We start from the raw sequence: 15,639 nt of genomic DNA, 5'->3' as shown, positions 1-15,639 counted from the left end.
CTGTGTAAATTTACAGCGCTTCATAAATAAAGGTTAATAATAATAATAATAGAAGTATAATGTCTAGATCATAGAAAGTAATAGTGCCACTCTATTCTGCTTTAGTCAGGCCTCACTTGGAATAATGTGTCCAGTTCTGGACACCACAATTCAAAAAGGATCTTGACAAGCTGGAGTTTATCCAGTGGAGAACAACTAAAATGGTGAAAGGTCTGGAAACCGTGCCCTATGAGGAGAGACTTAAGAAGCTCGGTTTTTTTAGCCTGGAGAAGAGTGGGTTAAGAAGTGATATGATAGCCCTGTTTTAATATTTGAAGGGACGTCATATTGAGGATGGAGCAAGCTTGTCTTCTGCTGCTCCAGAGAATAAAACTCAGAGCAATGGGTTCAAACCACAGGAAAAGATATTCCACTTAAATATTAGGAAGAACGTCCTGGCAGTAAGAGCTATTTGACAATGGAACACACTCCCTCGGTGAGTGGTGGAGTGTCCTTCTTTGGAGGTCTTTGGATGGCCATCTCTCAGGAGTGCTTTTTTGTGTATTCCTACATGGCAGGGGATTGGACTGGATGGCCTTTCCAACTCTATGATTCTATGATCATTCATTCTGTTCTGTTGATTCGAACAATATTTAGGTGTTTTTTTTAAAATGAATAAGCTTCTTTGTGTTGAGGTGAAAAGGAGAGAGAGAGTGTGTATTGGGTGTCATCAGCCTAGTGATAGTATCAAACACTAGAACTCCAGACAACTTCTCTTTGCAGTTTCATGCATATGTGGAATAGCATGGGGTACAAAACAGAACCCTATGGGACAGTAATTGACAAGAGCTAAGCAGTCAAACAAAAGTAGCCCAGCATCACCTTCTGGCTTCATTCTTCCAGGTAGGAATGAAGCCACTGTAAAACAATGCTCCAACTCAAATCCAAGCAAGGTAGCACGGAAAGATACCATGGCCACTGAGAAGTCACGCAGAACCAAAAGGGACACCGTCCCTCTGTTCAGGTCCTAGAGAAGGTCATTCACCAATGTGACCAAAGTCATTTGTATCCCATAACTGGGCCTGAAGCCAAATGGAAATAGATCTATACAATGTGTTTCATCCATTGCAATGCAATATCTACACAGTATATACTTTGATAATTTGCTTATAGAAGCAAGCTTAGTTCCAATTATCTGTTCTAATACTGAATGGAACATTATAAAATATTACATACACAGCCAAATATTTATTTAGTAATTTTAAAATGTTTACCTTAATCTCTGTTCTTACTCTGTGAGGAAAAAGCTGGCTAATCATCGAAAAGTCTGTCCCTACCATACTTATAGCTAAGAAGAACATGTCTGTTTCTGTAAAGAAAAAAAACACTTTTAAAGCAATCACTATTCAGAGTATATCAATTTTAACCTCATAAGGGGCATATAAAATAGAGTATAAAAGCATCATCTTTATAATCCCCATATAATCCACCCCGCACACTCAGGTCATCAAGAAAGAGTTTATTGAGGATCTCTTCTACAAGATATAGGTCAACCTCTCAAAGGGCATTTTCCATCTTGGCCCCTGGGATCTGGAACACCCTCCCCGAGGAGCTCAGAACCGCCACCTCACTGGATCTCTTTAAAAAGAGACTGAAGACCTTTTTGTTTCAAGCCTTCCCTGATGTTCCATGATATGTGTGGACCCCCCTATATGATTAACATCTTCGAGTATATTGCTGGCTTAGTTTAATGTTGATTTTATGTATACTGTGCACTGTTTTGTAAGTTTTAATTATCTATTGCAATTTTTATCTTGTATTGTATTGTTACTGCAATTGTTGTACACCACTGTGATCAAATGGAATAGCGGTATATAAATTATTATTATTATTATTATTATTATTATTATTATTATTATTATTATATACTGTAGTATTATAAAATAGATCACATAGCATACTACGGAGCTGCCTAGTGAGGCAAATCAGTGGCCTATATCAGGGCTGGAAATCATCTAACCCTCAGATATTAGTGAATGGCAAATCCTAGCAGCCCAAGCCACCTTAGCCAATGGTGAGGAATGCTGGGGGTTGCAGTCCAAAAGTACCTGGAGTGCTACATGATTTCCACCTCCGTCTATACTATCTAGCAATGCACAGCTTAACTTCACAGAGAGTTTCAGCTTTATCTGGAGATATCAGGTATTAAACAAGCAAACATGTGTTCCTTTACTGAGCTACAGGCCCTATTAGTACAACAGCACTATAACTGCTTATTATATTTTCCTGTGTATTTTAATAAGAATTGCCTAGATATAAAATTCAGTGAATCATATTTCCAATCTTTTAAGTTTCAGAGGAAAGTCTAGCTGGTAAGCGTGTGCTGAATGAAAACTGGCTTGTCTTTTATTTAGGTGGAAAGTGTTTTTAAATGACTCGCTCTCAAGTCAGACTGTAGAACAATGCTGGCCATAGACCACAATAAAGATAAAGTAAAGACTGCAAATTAGTAAAGATTTACTAAATTTTAAATCTGCTGATATACTTTGTTAAAAGCATTCCACTATTTCTAATCTGAAGGGTGAAAGAGTTGGATTTCTGCAGAATAAACAGTTAAATACTAATCTAATTCTATTGTCAGAACTATATAAGGAAAAATATTTTAATGGGTTTGTTGCTGTTGTTGTGTGCCTTCAAATAGTTTCCAACGCATGGTGACCCTAAGGCCATCCTATCACAGGGTTTTCATGGCAGGTTTTTCCAGAGGGGGTTCGCCATTGGCATCTTCTGAGGCTGAGAGAGTGTGACTTGCCCAAGTTTAACCAGTGGAGTTCATGGCTCAGCAAGGATGTGAACCCTGGTCTCTAGAGTCATAACCCAACACTAAAATCACTATTCCACGCTGGGACTCTGTAATAGGTAGTGCCATATTTTTATTGCAGCAGATAGCACTCAAACCTTTTCTTGCTGTCTGCACCTTCCAACTTGTGAAAAATATTGTTTGTATAAATTGACACTCTATAATTTTGTACAAACTGAAGGGATGTAAATAAGAAATAGATGCAAACATTTCTCCTCCAACTCACTCACAGGCTTTGCCCAGCTGAGTACGCCTTAAGGAGCTCAGCTGTTCAAAAGCCAATCTTAAGACAATCGCTCAACTTTATACATACATCATCAAACTACACCTACCTTTTTCTGACCACGGCTTGGTATAATAGTTTTTCCTAAAACTTGAATAAGTTGTTGTAGAACCACGCTCAAATATGGGATCATTTTCTTCCACCACACATTGTCCTTTTGTCCTTAAAACTTCTACCGTTAAACTAAATGTGAAATTGGGGGATATTCAAAAATAAAAGACAAATCAAGATGAAGCAATGATAACCAAGTACATTAACTGCCTCAGAAGACAAATTAAGTGAAGACAACATGGTTTTCCTAGTAAGATTTTTAAAATAATTAATTTTTGACTGTTATCAGTGTTTTACACTGAACTTCAGTACGGAATTGATATTATCTTTCTATGCTGACAACAATATAAATATTCTGTTTACTAATCACCCAAAATAGTTTTAAGGAACAAAAAAGTCTCATTCATGGACAATCTACCCATTAGGTGATCAAAAACATTTTTCAGAGACAGAAGAAAAACAACAATCTCACTCGCTACCATCACCATGTGGCCTGCCCCACCTCATCTCTTCCTCCTTGATGTCATATATTTTGCGCTTTCATTCTGCTGCTAATCACCTCTCCTTTCAGGCCAACTGAGAACATGTACAGAGAAATAAAGTACAAGGTGAAGTGGGAACAGTTGGAGGAGCAGTATTTTGTGGTGTGCCCACCCACCAAAAGAACCACGCCATGTTGGGCTGACTTAGCAGCAACTGCAAAGTGATGGTCATAGATCAATGCAAGTTGGGGGAAAGGCATAGATACCAACAAAACATAAAAAAGCCTGGACTGTAACAGAAACAAGTGATGGGGTGTGAAACTTAGAGCATCTGGAAACAGCAGAGCTTTGTTGGGGAGGTTTGTTATCCACTGAGTACATTTATGCAATATGATCCTGTGTTTGTATTCAAAGCAGAGTTCTCTCATTCATACAAAAGACTTGGGCCCTGCAGGAAAGCAGATGTTTATGAAGGTGCTAAAACTCTTAGATACAAATCTAAGTTAAAAAGGAGTGTGTGTCTATCACACACAGAGAGAGGAAGAAAAAGAAGACTTCCATCATACTCATGCACTGGATCAAGCCTAATGCAGGTTATACTCAGATGTAGGTCATTCTGAATTGAGTGCAACTAATTCCCAAAGCAGTACCTGTGAGATTTCAGATGTGGAAAGGAAGGCAAGAGATGGGAATAGACAGAGGCTTGTGTCTAAATAGTACTGCTCCTTGCCTAATTGAGAGGGGCTTTGCCTAAAGTGTCTGCATTGAGCAGTTCAATAAATGTTTATCCTCCTTCTGAAGCAAACATCAGTAGTCAAAATCTAACCTTTCTTCATCCAGAATAATTGAACCATCTTCTGCAACTTTCACTCGAGGAACTAGAAGGGGGCCATCTTCCTCTCCCGTTTCATTATCTTCATCTTCTTCATTTTCATCTTCATGATCAGCAGCAATTATCTCCTCAGACCTGAAATTTGGAGTGATAAACAAATAAGGGAGAATCTATTCAATATTTCATTTATAAATATAAATTATTATGTACTTCCTGAACTACAAGCCAAATTACTTTCAACAGTATCACTGACATAGTGACTAATGTTAGTGTGTTTTGGTTTGTTTTTTTAGAAAGTTACATTATACCTTTTTGTATAAAGTAAGCATGTTATTTTTAAAATCCTCTTAGGAATTCACTTCAGAAAATAGCTGGATAATTGCAAATAAATTGTACAGCTCTCATTTTATGTTTCATCTTTACTCTCCACTATAGGGAAATATATACATCAGCACCTATATAATATATAAATGGGCCATATTACAGTATGACACTAAAGCAAATAAGATATTAAGAGTCAGTACAGATGTAATGTCTGTTTTCTAATAATTATAACTACCAGGAAGCTACTAGGCATGAGACAGAGCGTTCTCTCTCTCCCAAGCCCTTAACTTCCTACACTCAAATTCTTCTGGCCATTAGTTATAGTGTTATTTCCATACTTATACAGGAGCATTTCTAACCCAGAAATTGAAACCAGGTGTTGAATACTGGATTAGGGGTCTTGTCCTAGAGTTACAATTTGTCACAGTTTGTCTCAATGTAAATATAACAGTTGTGAGCAGAGTAAAGGGAGGGAGAAATCTCCATGAAAGAGGAAAAGGGCTTGTGAGATAGAGCAGCAATGTTGGAAATTGGAAAGCCCGTAATTGTGGTTAACAGCAAATGAGCATTAGGGCCAAAACTAGCCCTAGCAGAGTACTGAACATAAAGACAACTACCTGCAGCAGTGTATTACCCTCAGCATGATTTATTCAGCAAAAATTAAAATTACACCCCCATGACAACTGTTCAGGGTTTCAATTAAACTAATATTTTTCTTTAAAAACCTCTTTGAATGAATTACTCCACTTATCACTAATTCTACTTTTTAAAAAAGAAAAGAAAGATTACTCTTTTGCTTGGGTCACTGTAGCAGTCTTTTCTGTTCGCTTTTCTTCCACCAAAGAAGACCTATTAGATATTAAAAACATAGTTCCACTTCATCATTTAAATTTTTAAAACTCTTTAAAAATGTGGTCTACATTTCATAGCAAAAAGCAAAGAGGACTGGTAAAACCCAATACAGGAGAGGTGGAAAAGAGAAAAAGTCAGAGGATGCTGAAAAAAAAGGTGATGCTATTCTTAAAAAATAGCCCAATGCTTTTCAACCTGAACATATTTTTATGGCCTTCTTCAGTTACCAGACATAAGATTTAGAGACATTCTCTGCAGGTTGATTTTAAAGTTGTATTTCCCTGAAGGAGGCCATAAAAATATTTCCAAGCCAGAACGTAATGGGCTATGTTTAAGAATAAATTCATCTTTTTTCAAAACTTTGTATCTTTTTCATACATTTCATAGCAGAAAGACTGCCTCAATAGTGCATGATTCTACTCACAGTTTATCTGTATGATTTGCCATCTTATCCACAATTTATTTATTTATAGTAAATGAGTGCCTGAGGTGGTCTTCTTTGCCTCCCCCCTCCTCCCGATTTCCTTGTCATTGTACTGTTAAATACTAAAGGCATTTAGCACAGGAAACCACAGAGAGATGCACTTCTTCTGACCTCTATACTATAGGCCTAATGATAATTAACACAACAGCTTTTGAAAGTGGCACATTTTGTAGATGACCATACTAAGCCAAAGACATTAAACCACCTTAGGAAAACTCTTCCTTTCATACTATAAAAGTACATCAAGCTAATTAAAATCATTCCTTCCTCAGGGAGTGGAGTTTCAACAAAATGAGCGACAAGTATCTGTCAGCAGTGCCTTGAATTAAGATCAAAAAGCAGTTTAAAGTGACAGAATGATTCAGCACCCTATCATACCTACAAGGGCTGGGTAGGGGCAAGACACACTGGTGTCCCTCACCCTCCTGACATAACCACAATGATTGTTGACACTTTAGCCAGTACTGCATTCAAGAACCTAGCTTTGTTCTCATCTTCCTCATATAATGGAAGGAAGTATAATATGCACACTTGGAAAAGTGGCCTCAGCCTGCTCTTCAGGTATTGCCTTAGGCCCAGTCCAGACGGGCTGAAAAGGACAACCTCATCACGTGCGAGGGTTGCTAGGGGCAGCACTTGTAGACGCCCCTTGCACGTAACGAGGGCATCAAAATGGCGGCGCCCTGTACAGACAGGTGCCACCATTATGACGGGCTGGGCGCATAGCATCTGCACATTGCGGTGCCATTACGACATCGTGAGTGCACCACTGGCACACTGCAACATCGTAATGGCGTCACAAGAAGAACCCGCTTTTCACAGGTTCTTTTTGGTCCGCGGGGAAGTCCCGTGGTCTGGAGGCTGCGGCTTCCCCAGGGACCAACACTAGGCACCAGGAGACTGCCCTTTTTGGACGGTCTGTCCCGTGCCCAAGTGACTTTACTTCCTCCTTTCTTTCCTCACATAGGAGAAAGCAAGGGAGAAGAAAAGCTGTACACAGAGCCAACCTCCAGTCACAGGAGCTTTACAGTGGGTAGTGCTTGGGTTTGGGAACCTTCACCTTCCCCACCTTTCACCCAGAAAGGAGAATGCAAATTCACCACGGTTATCTCCATTGCATATCAGAGTAACAGGGAGGATTTTCCTATTCATTCTAGCTCTTCACAAATGTTAATTTCAATTGAAGATAACAAGGGGATTGTTTCTTTCCCACTCTGTTCCTGATCAGAGGGTCAGTGGGGTAGAACGAATACACAGAGGATGAAGTTTTGAGGAGGAGGAGAGCATCCTCAGATCTGGGCTGGATTGGCACTGCTCACAGGTCAGATTAAGTAGGCTGGAATTTCCCTCCTCTACTTTAAATATAATGAAGTACTGTCTTGCAAGAGTGGGTGGAAAGTATCTACTTCTAGGTAGCTTTGAATCATCCAGTAAGTAAGTTCAATCAAACCCTTTAATCATTGCTTCAGTTGTTTGTCTGAAATAATTGTATAGGTCTTCCTCACAGCAGAAAATAAACCAGTATCTGAAACTGAGAATATATATTAATGTGAAAGATGCATACAGAAAGGAATTTTTTTTTTTTTACAATGACCAATCTAGTCATTTTCAGATGTTGTTGTGTGCCTGGAAGTCATTTGCGACTTATGGCAACCCTAAAAAAAATTCTTGGAAAGCTTTAATCAGATGGTGTTTGCCTTTTTCTTCCTCTCAGAGAATGTGGTTTGCCCAAGGTGGGTTTCCATGACCAAGCAGGGATTTGAATCCTGGTCTCCAGAGTCATAGTCCAATGCTCAAGCCACTACATCACACTGGCTCAGGTGCTAATTCTGGTATATACCTAATTCTGTATCAGTCAAAATGTGCTTGGAATATTTCTAAGTGATACTGAAAGCCCCATTTCCTTAGCCTTGAAGCCTACTGGGTGACTTTAACCATTCACCTCATATCAGTCCAACATTACGGGATTGTTAAAAGGACAAAAGGGGCAAGAAGAATGTACAGTTGCCCCTTGGAACTCGTGCATATTCCAGTCCCATAGGCTTGAATAATAATAATAATAATAATAATAATAATAATAATTTTATTTATATTACCTCGCTTCTCCCTACGGATCGAGGCGGGGTTACAAAATAAAAAACATTCAATACAATCAATAAAATACAACAGTTCAATAAAACAATTCTATAAAACAGTTTGATAAATACATCATGTCAGTGGTAATGATATCACTTAGAGATGGCTTGTCGTTCCGCAGCAGTTTTTACAGAGAATTATCCTCGAGGTTTGATGGTGAATATCCTAAACAAGTTCAGATGGGTAGGCCCGCCGGAAGAGCTCCGTCTTGAGTGTCTTCTTGAAAGCATCCAAGGTAGTAATGAGACGGATCTCTTCCAGCAGGCCGTTCCACAGTTTTGGAGTGCATGCATGCGGGGCATAAACTCACTGAGGTTAATGGCAGTCGCCCCTTTGCAGATTTCAAGTCCATGGACTTGGAGGGGTGACTGTATAGCGCTCTCAGAGATTTTGGGGGAAAGGGCAGAATTTGGACAAAACAGGTTAATAAAAATAAATTTATATTATAATCAAAGAGAAAATGTATACTTGCTTCATAGGATTGTTTTCTGGAAGATAGTATATGAAGTCTCTCATAATCATTTTTGAACGATCCTCTGGTATGTTCTTTTCAGTTACGGGGGATTTATATTTCCGTTGTTCCTAGAAACAAAATGTAATATTTGTTGGTAATTTTTTTCTGTTAAAGCTTCAGCTTTAAACAACTTTCTACAAAATTGGTTGCTTTAGATACAATTTTCCAATTTAGAAGATATATACCTTGAAGAAATACACAAGGACTATTTAACTATGGCAATCTACAACAAGTAAAAACATTCTTTAAAAGCAGATTAAACCTTTTTTAGAAGAGTTTATATTTGAAATAATTCCAAAGGCAACACTGGTTTTAAAGACTAAAGGCCATATGAAACAGTCTTGGCAGCCAGCTAGAAGCTCAGTAAGGATGAAGACAGCCTGACTCCCTTTAGTAATGAGTTTCAGAATTGAAGTGCTGCAACAAAGAAAGTCCTGCCTCATGTATTCACAACCCTTCCCTCTCTGGATGGTGTGATATGCAACAGAATATCTTTTTAGTTATGGGAGGATGCAGTCTTTCAGATGCTTATGGACAAGGCAAACATTCATGAAACTATTTCAGATATTATCTCTTTGTACCCAAGCAAGAACATGAAGCAAGGCCATGATGACCAGTGCTAAAGTCTTATACAGTACACACAAACTTGGGAGCAAGTCAAAATACATTCAATTATGCCTACATCCAAATCCGGATAAAGTGTAAGCACCCAGAACAAAACTGATGGATGGTAGTATTCATGAAACAAAAAGAAAATTACAAGCTGTTTGGTTGGTTGTGGGGTTCCTCCCCCCCCCCCCCAATATTTAGAATTATGGATCCATTTCAGAGCTCAATAGAAGAGCATGAAACATAGAAGTAAAAGATTACATGGATTTTTAGCACAATCTCCTGAAACGCAACCATAGATGTAACAAATGACTTTGTAACGTAATGACACATCTGCTCATTTTATCATTGTCATTAATCCAATGCAGCTTTAGTATAATGCATTTGGTGTTTTAGTTTTATAAGATAACAAGCATATGGTGAACTATCTATTAACTAAAACAGATGGCAAAGCAGATACTACTCTGCTCCTGCAGTTCTACTCCTGGCCCTCGTATGTGGAGAGTTGGGGACCATCCAGAGCAGTTTGGGGAAAGTATGGGGGCTGTAGGGAGATGGAAGGGAAGGGGAAGTACCTCTGAATGCAGCCTTAGAATAGACAGGATATTTGTAGTCAATATGCAGAAGTGAAGCAGGGCTAGGAAACTTTTGGCAGATCTGAGACCCAGATTTCTGCTCTGGGGGCCTTTCATGGCTGCACTGACTATCAAAAAGTACAAACAAAAAGTACAAAAAATAATCAGAAGTGGTCAGAAAACTATTTCTGGTTTGAAAATTAAAGGGATTAGTGTACATATTATGGAGGTAGGCTATCACCTACAGTATTTAAAATGAGACCTCTAATTCTATCATCTTCCAGGAAAAGCAATTCATATTTTTTGAAAAAGAAAAAATAGTTGTTGTGGAAGCTGAGGACATAAAAACAGCCTTGGTCAAATCAAACAATCATAAGCCTGTAAAAAAAATCATTACCAGAACTGAGCAGAACTCAGTCTTTCCACATATAAATCAGCCCCTGATTATGCCAAGCTTCCTTCATCTCAGCTGCATAAGTGAGGGCACTGGGAATCTTTTATCTCTCCTGTTGTTCAATAATTAGGAATGCAAAATACTTGCCAATCCACTGCACATCACTGATATATTTACTTGTATATCTGTCTTCATTATTAGATTCAGATCTACTTTACTGGTAGAACTCTGGTCTTATAAAAGTTAAACCTATAGTCTGAAATAGTGTACAATGGTGCTGAGAAGACGAGTCAGGATAACACAGGCTGAGCCAGTGCTATTCTGGCCCTGGTGTTCACCTGGATTGATACCCTATCGCTGACCCAGCACACACTACCAGCACACACTACTTACCTTGCCACTCCATCACTGGTACTGAGAAGCTCCCATCACCTTGTCTGGTGCAGAAACAGGGCAACTGGCTGCAGCCACATGGACAGGCACCCCGTTTTCATGTCAGACACGGCAACAGAGGGCTTCTCAGTACTAGTGACAGCACAGCAAGGTAAGGAGTACAGGAGGCCAAATAAACAGGTGGGGTTTGCCGTGGAGTTTCCAGGAAACTCTGTAGCAAACCAGGGATCAAACTAACTTGGGGTAAGGGCTGTTTATCCTGGATTAAAGGACAAATCTACCAGATCTGTGCCCAGTCTGGCAAGATCGAGTCAATTCCTGGTCCTAGGGTTTTACCTTAATTTGTCTGAACTGGACGGTGTGAGGCCAGGGAGGAGCATGGCCCATGCAGACAACCCCAATGCTGCTGAAAGTTGCATAGTTTTTACTTTGATAAACTAAGAGCTTTTAGCAAACAACATTTTGTAGGGTACCATGATGTTATCATGACAAAAACCTATAACCTCTTATAACCTATAAACCCCAATCAGTGCAAAAGATACTGTACAAGATTCAATCTCTGTCATTTCCAGGTAAGATCTGAAAAGTCTCCTATCTAATATCCTAGTGAGCTGCTGTAAAGACAACATGAACCAAAGAGACCAAGGATGTGACTTAGGGGCAAAACAGACATCCCAAAGCAGCAGCTTGATGCCGCTGCTTTGATCACCAGATTGGGGTCGCAGTAACCACACACTGTGGGCCCAATCCGGCATTTTTCCAACCCAAAAAGAAGCAGCAAAATGCCACCACAAAAAGATGCCCTTTCCATGGCAGCGGCAGTGGCTTTTCTCCATTTCTGTGGTAAACATTGTGCTATATATAGAAACGCCATGATATTAGCTGCTGTGTGGTCAGCAGGGTGAGTGATGCCGGCTGGGGAACGGTGTTAGGGTGTTTGGCATGCATATAGCATGCCCACACACCACCCTGCTTGGCTCTTTATGCTGGTCTGCTTTGCACTTTAGTTTGATGCACAGATTAGGCATCTCTTTCTATTCCTTTCTGCATCTTCCTTATAAGACTATCACAAAAATATTACTATACCTTTTCTTTCTTCAACTCTTCCTTAAGCATCTTTCTTAGCGTCTGAGTTTTCATTATTTTCTCATGTTCTGAACACTTATTATTCTCTTTTGCTGGAGCAGATTTTGACTGTGCTGTTTCATCTTGAATTAATTTTTCCTGTGTGGGTCTCTCCTTGAGTGGTGAGGATGTGTTCTTCTGAAGTGATTCATCATTTCTTTGAACACATGTACTTGGCTCTTTACTGGCAGATTTTTTAAATGGAGAAAACTGTGGTACTTGCGGCACAGGTGTTTTCTTTTCAGGCAGGGCAGGAGACTTAGGTGAATTTTCCACATTAATTTTCTCAGAAGAAGAGGTCTCCTGAAGCACAGAGCTGCCAAGAGTAGGGGGATGAGGTACTTGTTTCGTAGAATATTTTGATGCCAAGTTGACAGCTTGTTGTGTAGATGGGGATGTAACTCTTGGTTTAGCAAAGTTGGGCACAGTGGATATTCGTTTTCTTCTCTGGAGAAGCATCTCCATACGTTTACTGCAATCTCCATCACTTTCACTGGTCTTTTCATCTCTGAAAATTCCAAGACAAAGAAATCTCATTAATATTTTAAAGAAAATTATTGAACTACTTTTAAAAGAAAGAAATTAACTGCCACATCATTACAACTATCATACTATATTATAGCTATACTATATTAGAGCTGCCTTTTTTCTAGACATCACAATTTATCCAATAAATATACAGGCATTTTACATCTTATTTACTATAGATCTATGTCAACTTCTGAAATATATAGAGTTCATTGTTAGCAATCTAATAGTTATATATTGAATATTGGTCTGCGATGTTCTTGGGGACAAGACAAGATAATTTAGATACACTGGTGCCTCGGGATACGAAATGATCGGGTTACGAAATTTCCGGGATACGAAAAAGTTGGATTGGCAAAAACTGTTTCGGGTTACGAAATATTTTTCGGGTTACGAAATTCATTTCGGCGCGAAATTCAAATGCTGCAAAGTGCAGCTATAGGCTTTCCAGTGCTAACGGAAAAGTGTTTCGGGTTACGAAATTTTCGGGTTACGAAAGGAATGGCGGAACGAATTAATTTCGTAACCCGAGGCACCAGTGTATCAGCAGATTCACTAGAGTCACATTTAGAACTCGTATGAAAAATATGAGATAATCTGCAGGCAGAAAAATATATTACTATGACCTGATGATGCAACATCAAGAAAAAATTTCAGCTGGTGACTCCAGTAAACAAGTGGGTTAATTAATCACCTTTTGTATGAATAAGCATCTCTGGCATTCTTATAACCTAATCCTATACATATGGACTTGGACATAACTGCCATTAAATTCAATCAAGCTTACTTCTATTTAAAGTACAGCAGATTGCAACCTTCAAGGAGCAACTCCTCACTGTCCTAGTCTTCCACTGCAATACCATACACATCTAATAATAGTAATAATAATAATTTGTTTTATTTATATACCGCTATTCCAAAGATCATAGCGGTGAACAGCAAGTAAGCTAATTAGCAAGTAAGCTAATTTGCCACCAACACTCATTTTAGCGACCTTGGAAGGATGCTATGACATAAACTCTACTGAATGAATTGAGACTCACTCCTGGCTAACTATGTATAAAATGGAAATATATGTAACTACAATTGCAGACTCAGTGACCGAAAACAGAATTTAAAAACAAAAAGATTCCAGTTAGAACCCTGGCCCAGCATTTTATGCAATTGAAAAAACCCTGTAATAGAGATAAATATAATTTCTGCATATAATATAATTCACCTGAGAGCTAAAACAACTTGACAAATACCAACTAAATGCAATACTAATGCACTGGTCTTATCTAAAATTGCAATACCATACAACTCAGTACTATTAGAGATTCCTTTACCAATTTAAATGTACTGGAACACATTTTAGCTCTTTTAATTCCATATACAGGAGGCTTTAACTTATACCAACAAATAAGACTGGTTTTCAACAGAAGTAATATAGTGTTGGGGCGCTGAGTTTGACCACTGCAAGATTGGCAGATCGGCAGTTCGAGGCCCAAGCGCTGCTTGATGGAATGAGCTCCCATTACTAGTCCCAGCTTCTGCCAACCTAGCAGTTCAAAAGCATGTAAAAGTGCAAGTAGATAAATAGGGACCACTGATGGAAAGTTTACAGCATTCTGTGCAATCATGCTGGCTACGTGACCACAGGGCCATCTTTGACAAAGTTGCCTCTTTGGCTTATTATCAGAGATGAACACTACCCCCTGCACTTGGACACAACTAGACAATCATGTCAAAGTGGACTACCTTTAATTTTTTAATAAAAGCAAGCAAGAAAACTGCTTCATTTATAAACTGCTTCATACTGAACTGAACAGCCTCTAAGCAGGTTACAACTGTAAGCTAATTGCCCCCTACAAGCTGGATACTCATTTTAGCTACATCAGAAGGATGCAAGCCTGAGTTGAGTTTGAGCCCTGGCTAGTATTGAACACGCAACCTTATGGTTTTGAGTGAGTGGCTGCATTACAGGCATTTAACCACTGCACCACCAGAGCATACAGTGCTGCACAGTGTGACAAGTGCAGAGATAGTATCAGTATAAATTGAGTATACCTTATCTGAAATGCCTGGGCCCAAAAATGTTTCAGATTTCAGAATTTTTCACATTTTGGAATATGTGCATGTATGTCATGAGATATCTTGAAGATGAGACCCAAGTCTAAACACAAAAATCACTTATTTTTATAAATATTTTAGAGTTAGACAGATTGCCTGAATGAAATTTTATATATTTTTAATAGTTTTGTGTACGAAACAAAGTTTTTTGTGTACTTGGTGCACATTGAACCATCAGAAAGCAAGGGTATCACTATCTTAGCCACGCATGAAAAAGGTTTTGGATTTTAGAGCATTTCAGATTTTCAGACAAGGGATATTCAACCTCTACTCCCATATACAGACGGCCCTTCTTATACACAGATTTTTTATACACAAATTCAAGCATCCACAGTTTGAAAATGTTCAAAAAAAAGTATAAATTTTAAATATCAAACCTTGATATTCAATTTTTTTATAAGGGACACCATTTTGCTATGTCATTATATTTAATGGGACTTGAGCATCCACGGATTTTGTTATCCACAGGGGATCTTGGAACCAAACCCCAGCGTATAACAAGGGTCCACTGTATCTCCTAAGATCTCTGTAAATTAGTATTAAGCACAGAATTCTAAAGAGACAACATCTCTTTGCAAGAACCTACTGTTTTGCATTACAGATCAACAAAATATAACACTGTTTATATAAAACTGTACTGTAGGTTCACAAATATCAGATGTTTTCTAATGCAATGCATGAGGTAGTTTAGTGTGCTTGATCTTTCAGCTGCTGAAATCATTGTACATTGCAAGCTAGTGATCCAGATCTCAGAAGAGCTTGACCCTACTGCAAGTGTCAATACTGCACAATGCATGCTAACTTATTCCAGTCAGTGGACGCACCTATGTACGTATGTTAAGGTCAAACACTTGCAATATCCTCATACAACTAAACAGCACAGGAAAGTTTATGACGTGTGTACTCTTAGCACTATTTACTGAGACACAATAACCGAAGTACCGTGATCCCTATCTTCAAATATCTGAAGGGCTGTCACATGGAAGATTTATTATTATTATTAACCTTTATTTATGAAGCGCTGTAAATTTACACAGCTTTTTAGTTAGACGGTTCCCTGCCCTCGGGCTTACAATCTAAAAAGACATGACACAGAAGGAGAAGGG

The 15,639-nt window shown here is 38.7% G+C and overlaps 1 protein-coding gene across 1 annotated transcript in view; it reads right to left on the bottom strand.

Moving 5' to 3' along the window:
* Window positions 1-15,639, bottom strand: part of BDP1 (B double prime 1, subunit of RNA polymerase III transcription initiation factor IIIB) — a 90,065-nt gene that overhangs the window by 67,516 nt on the left and 6,910 nt on the right. The window contains 6 exon segments of the mRNA XM_042447815.1: window positions 1,254-1,348; window positions 3,172-3,305; window positions 4,482-4,622; window positions 5,601-5,660; window positions 8,756-8,865; window positions 11,855-12,401. Coding sequence (XP_042303749.1) covers window positions 1,254-1,348; window positions 3,172-3,305; window positions 4,482-4,622; window positions 5,601-5,660; window positions 8,756-8,865; window positions 11,855-12,401 — 1,087 coding nt within the window.

The sequence above is a fragment of the Sceloporus undulatus genome, chromosome 2, assembly GCF_019175285.1.
Source record: "Sceloporus undulatus isolate JIND9_A2432 ecotype Alabama chromosome 2, SceUnd_v1.1, whole genome shotgun sequence".
NCBI classification, from domain to species: domain Eukaryota; kingdom Metazoa; phylum Chordata; class Lepidosauria; order Squamata; family Phrynosomatidae; genus Sceloporus; species Sceloporus undulatus.
This window is presented reverse-complemented; position numbering and strand designations above follow the sequence as displayed.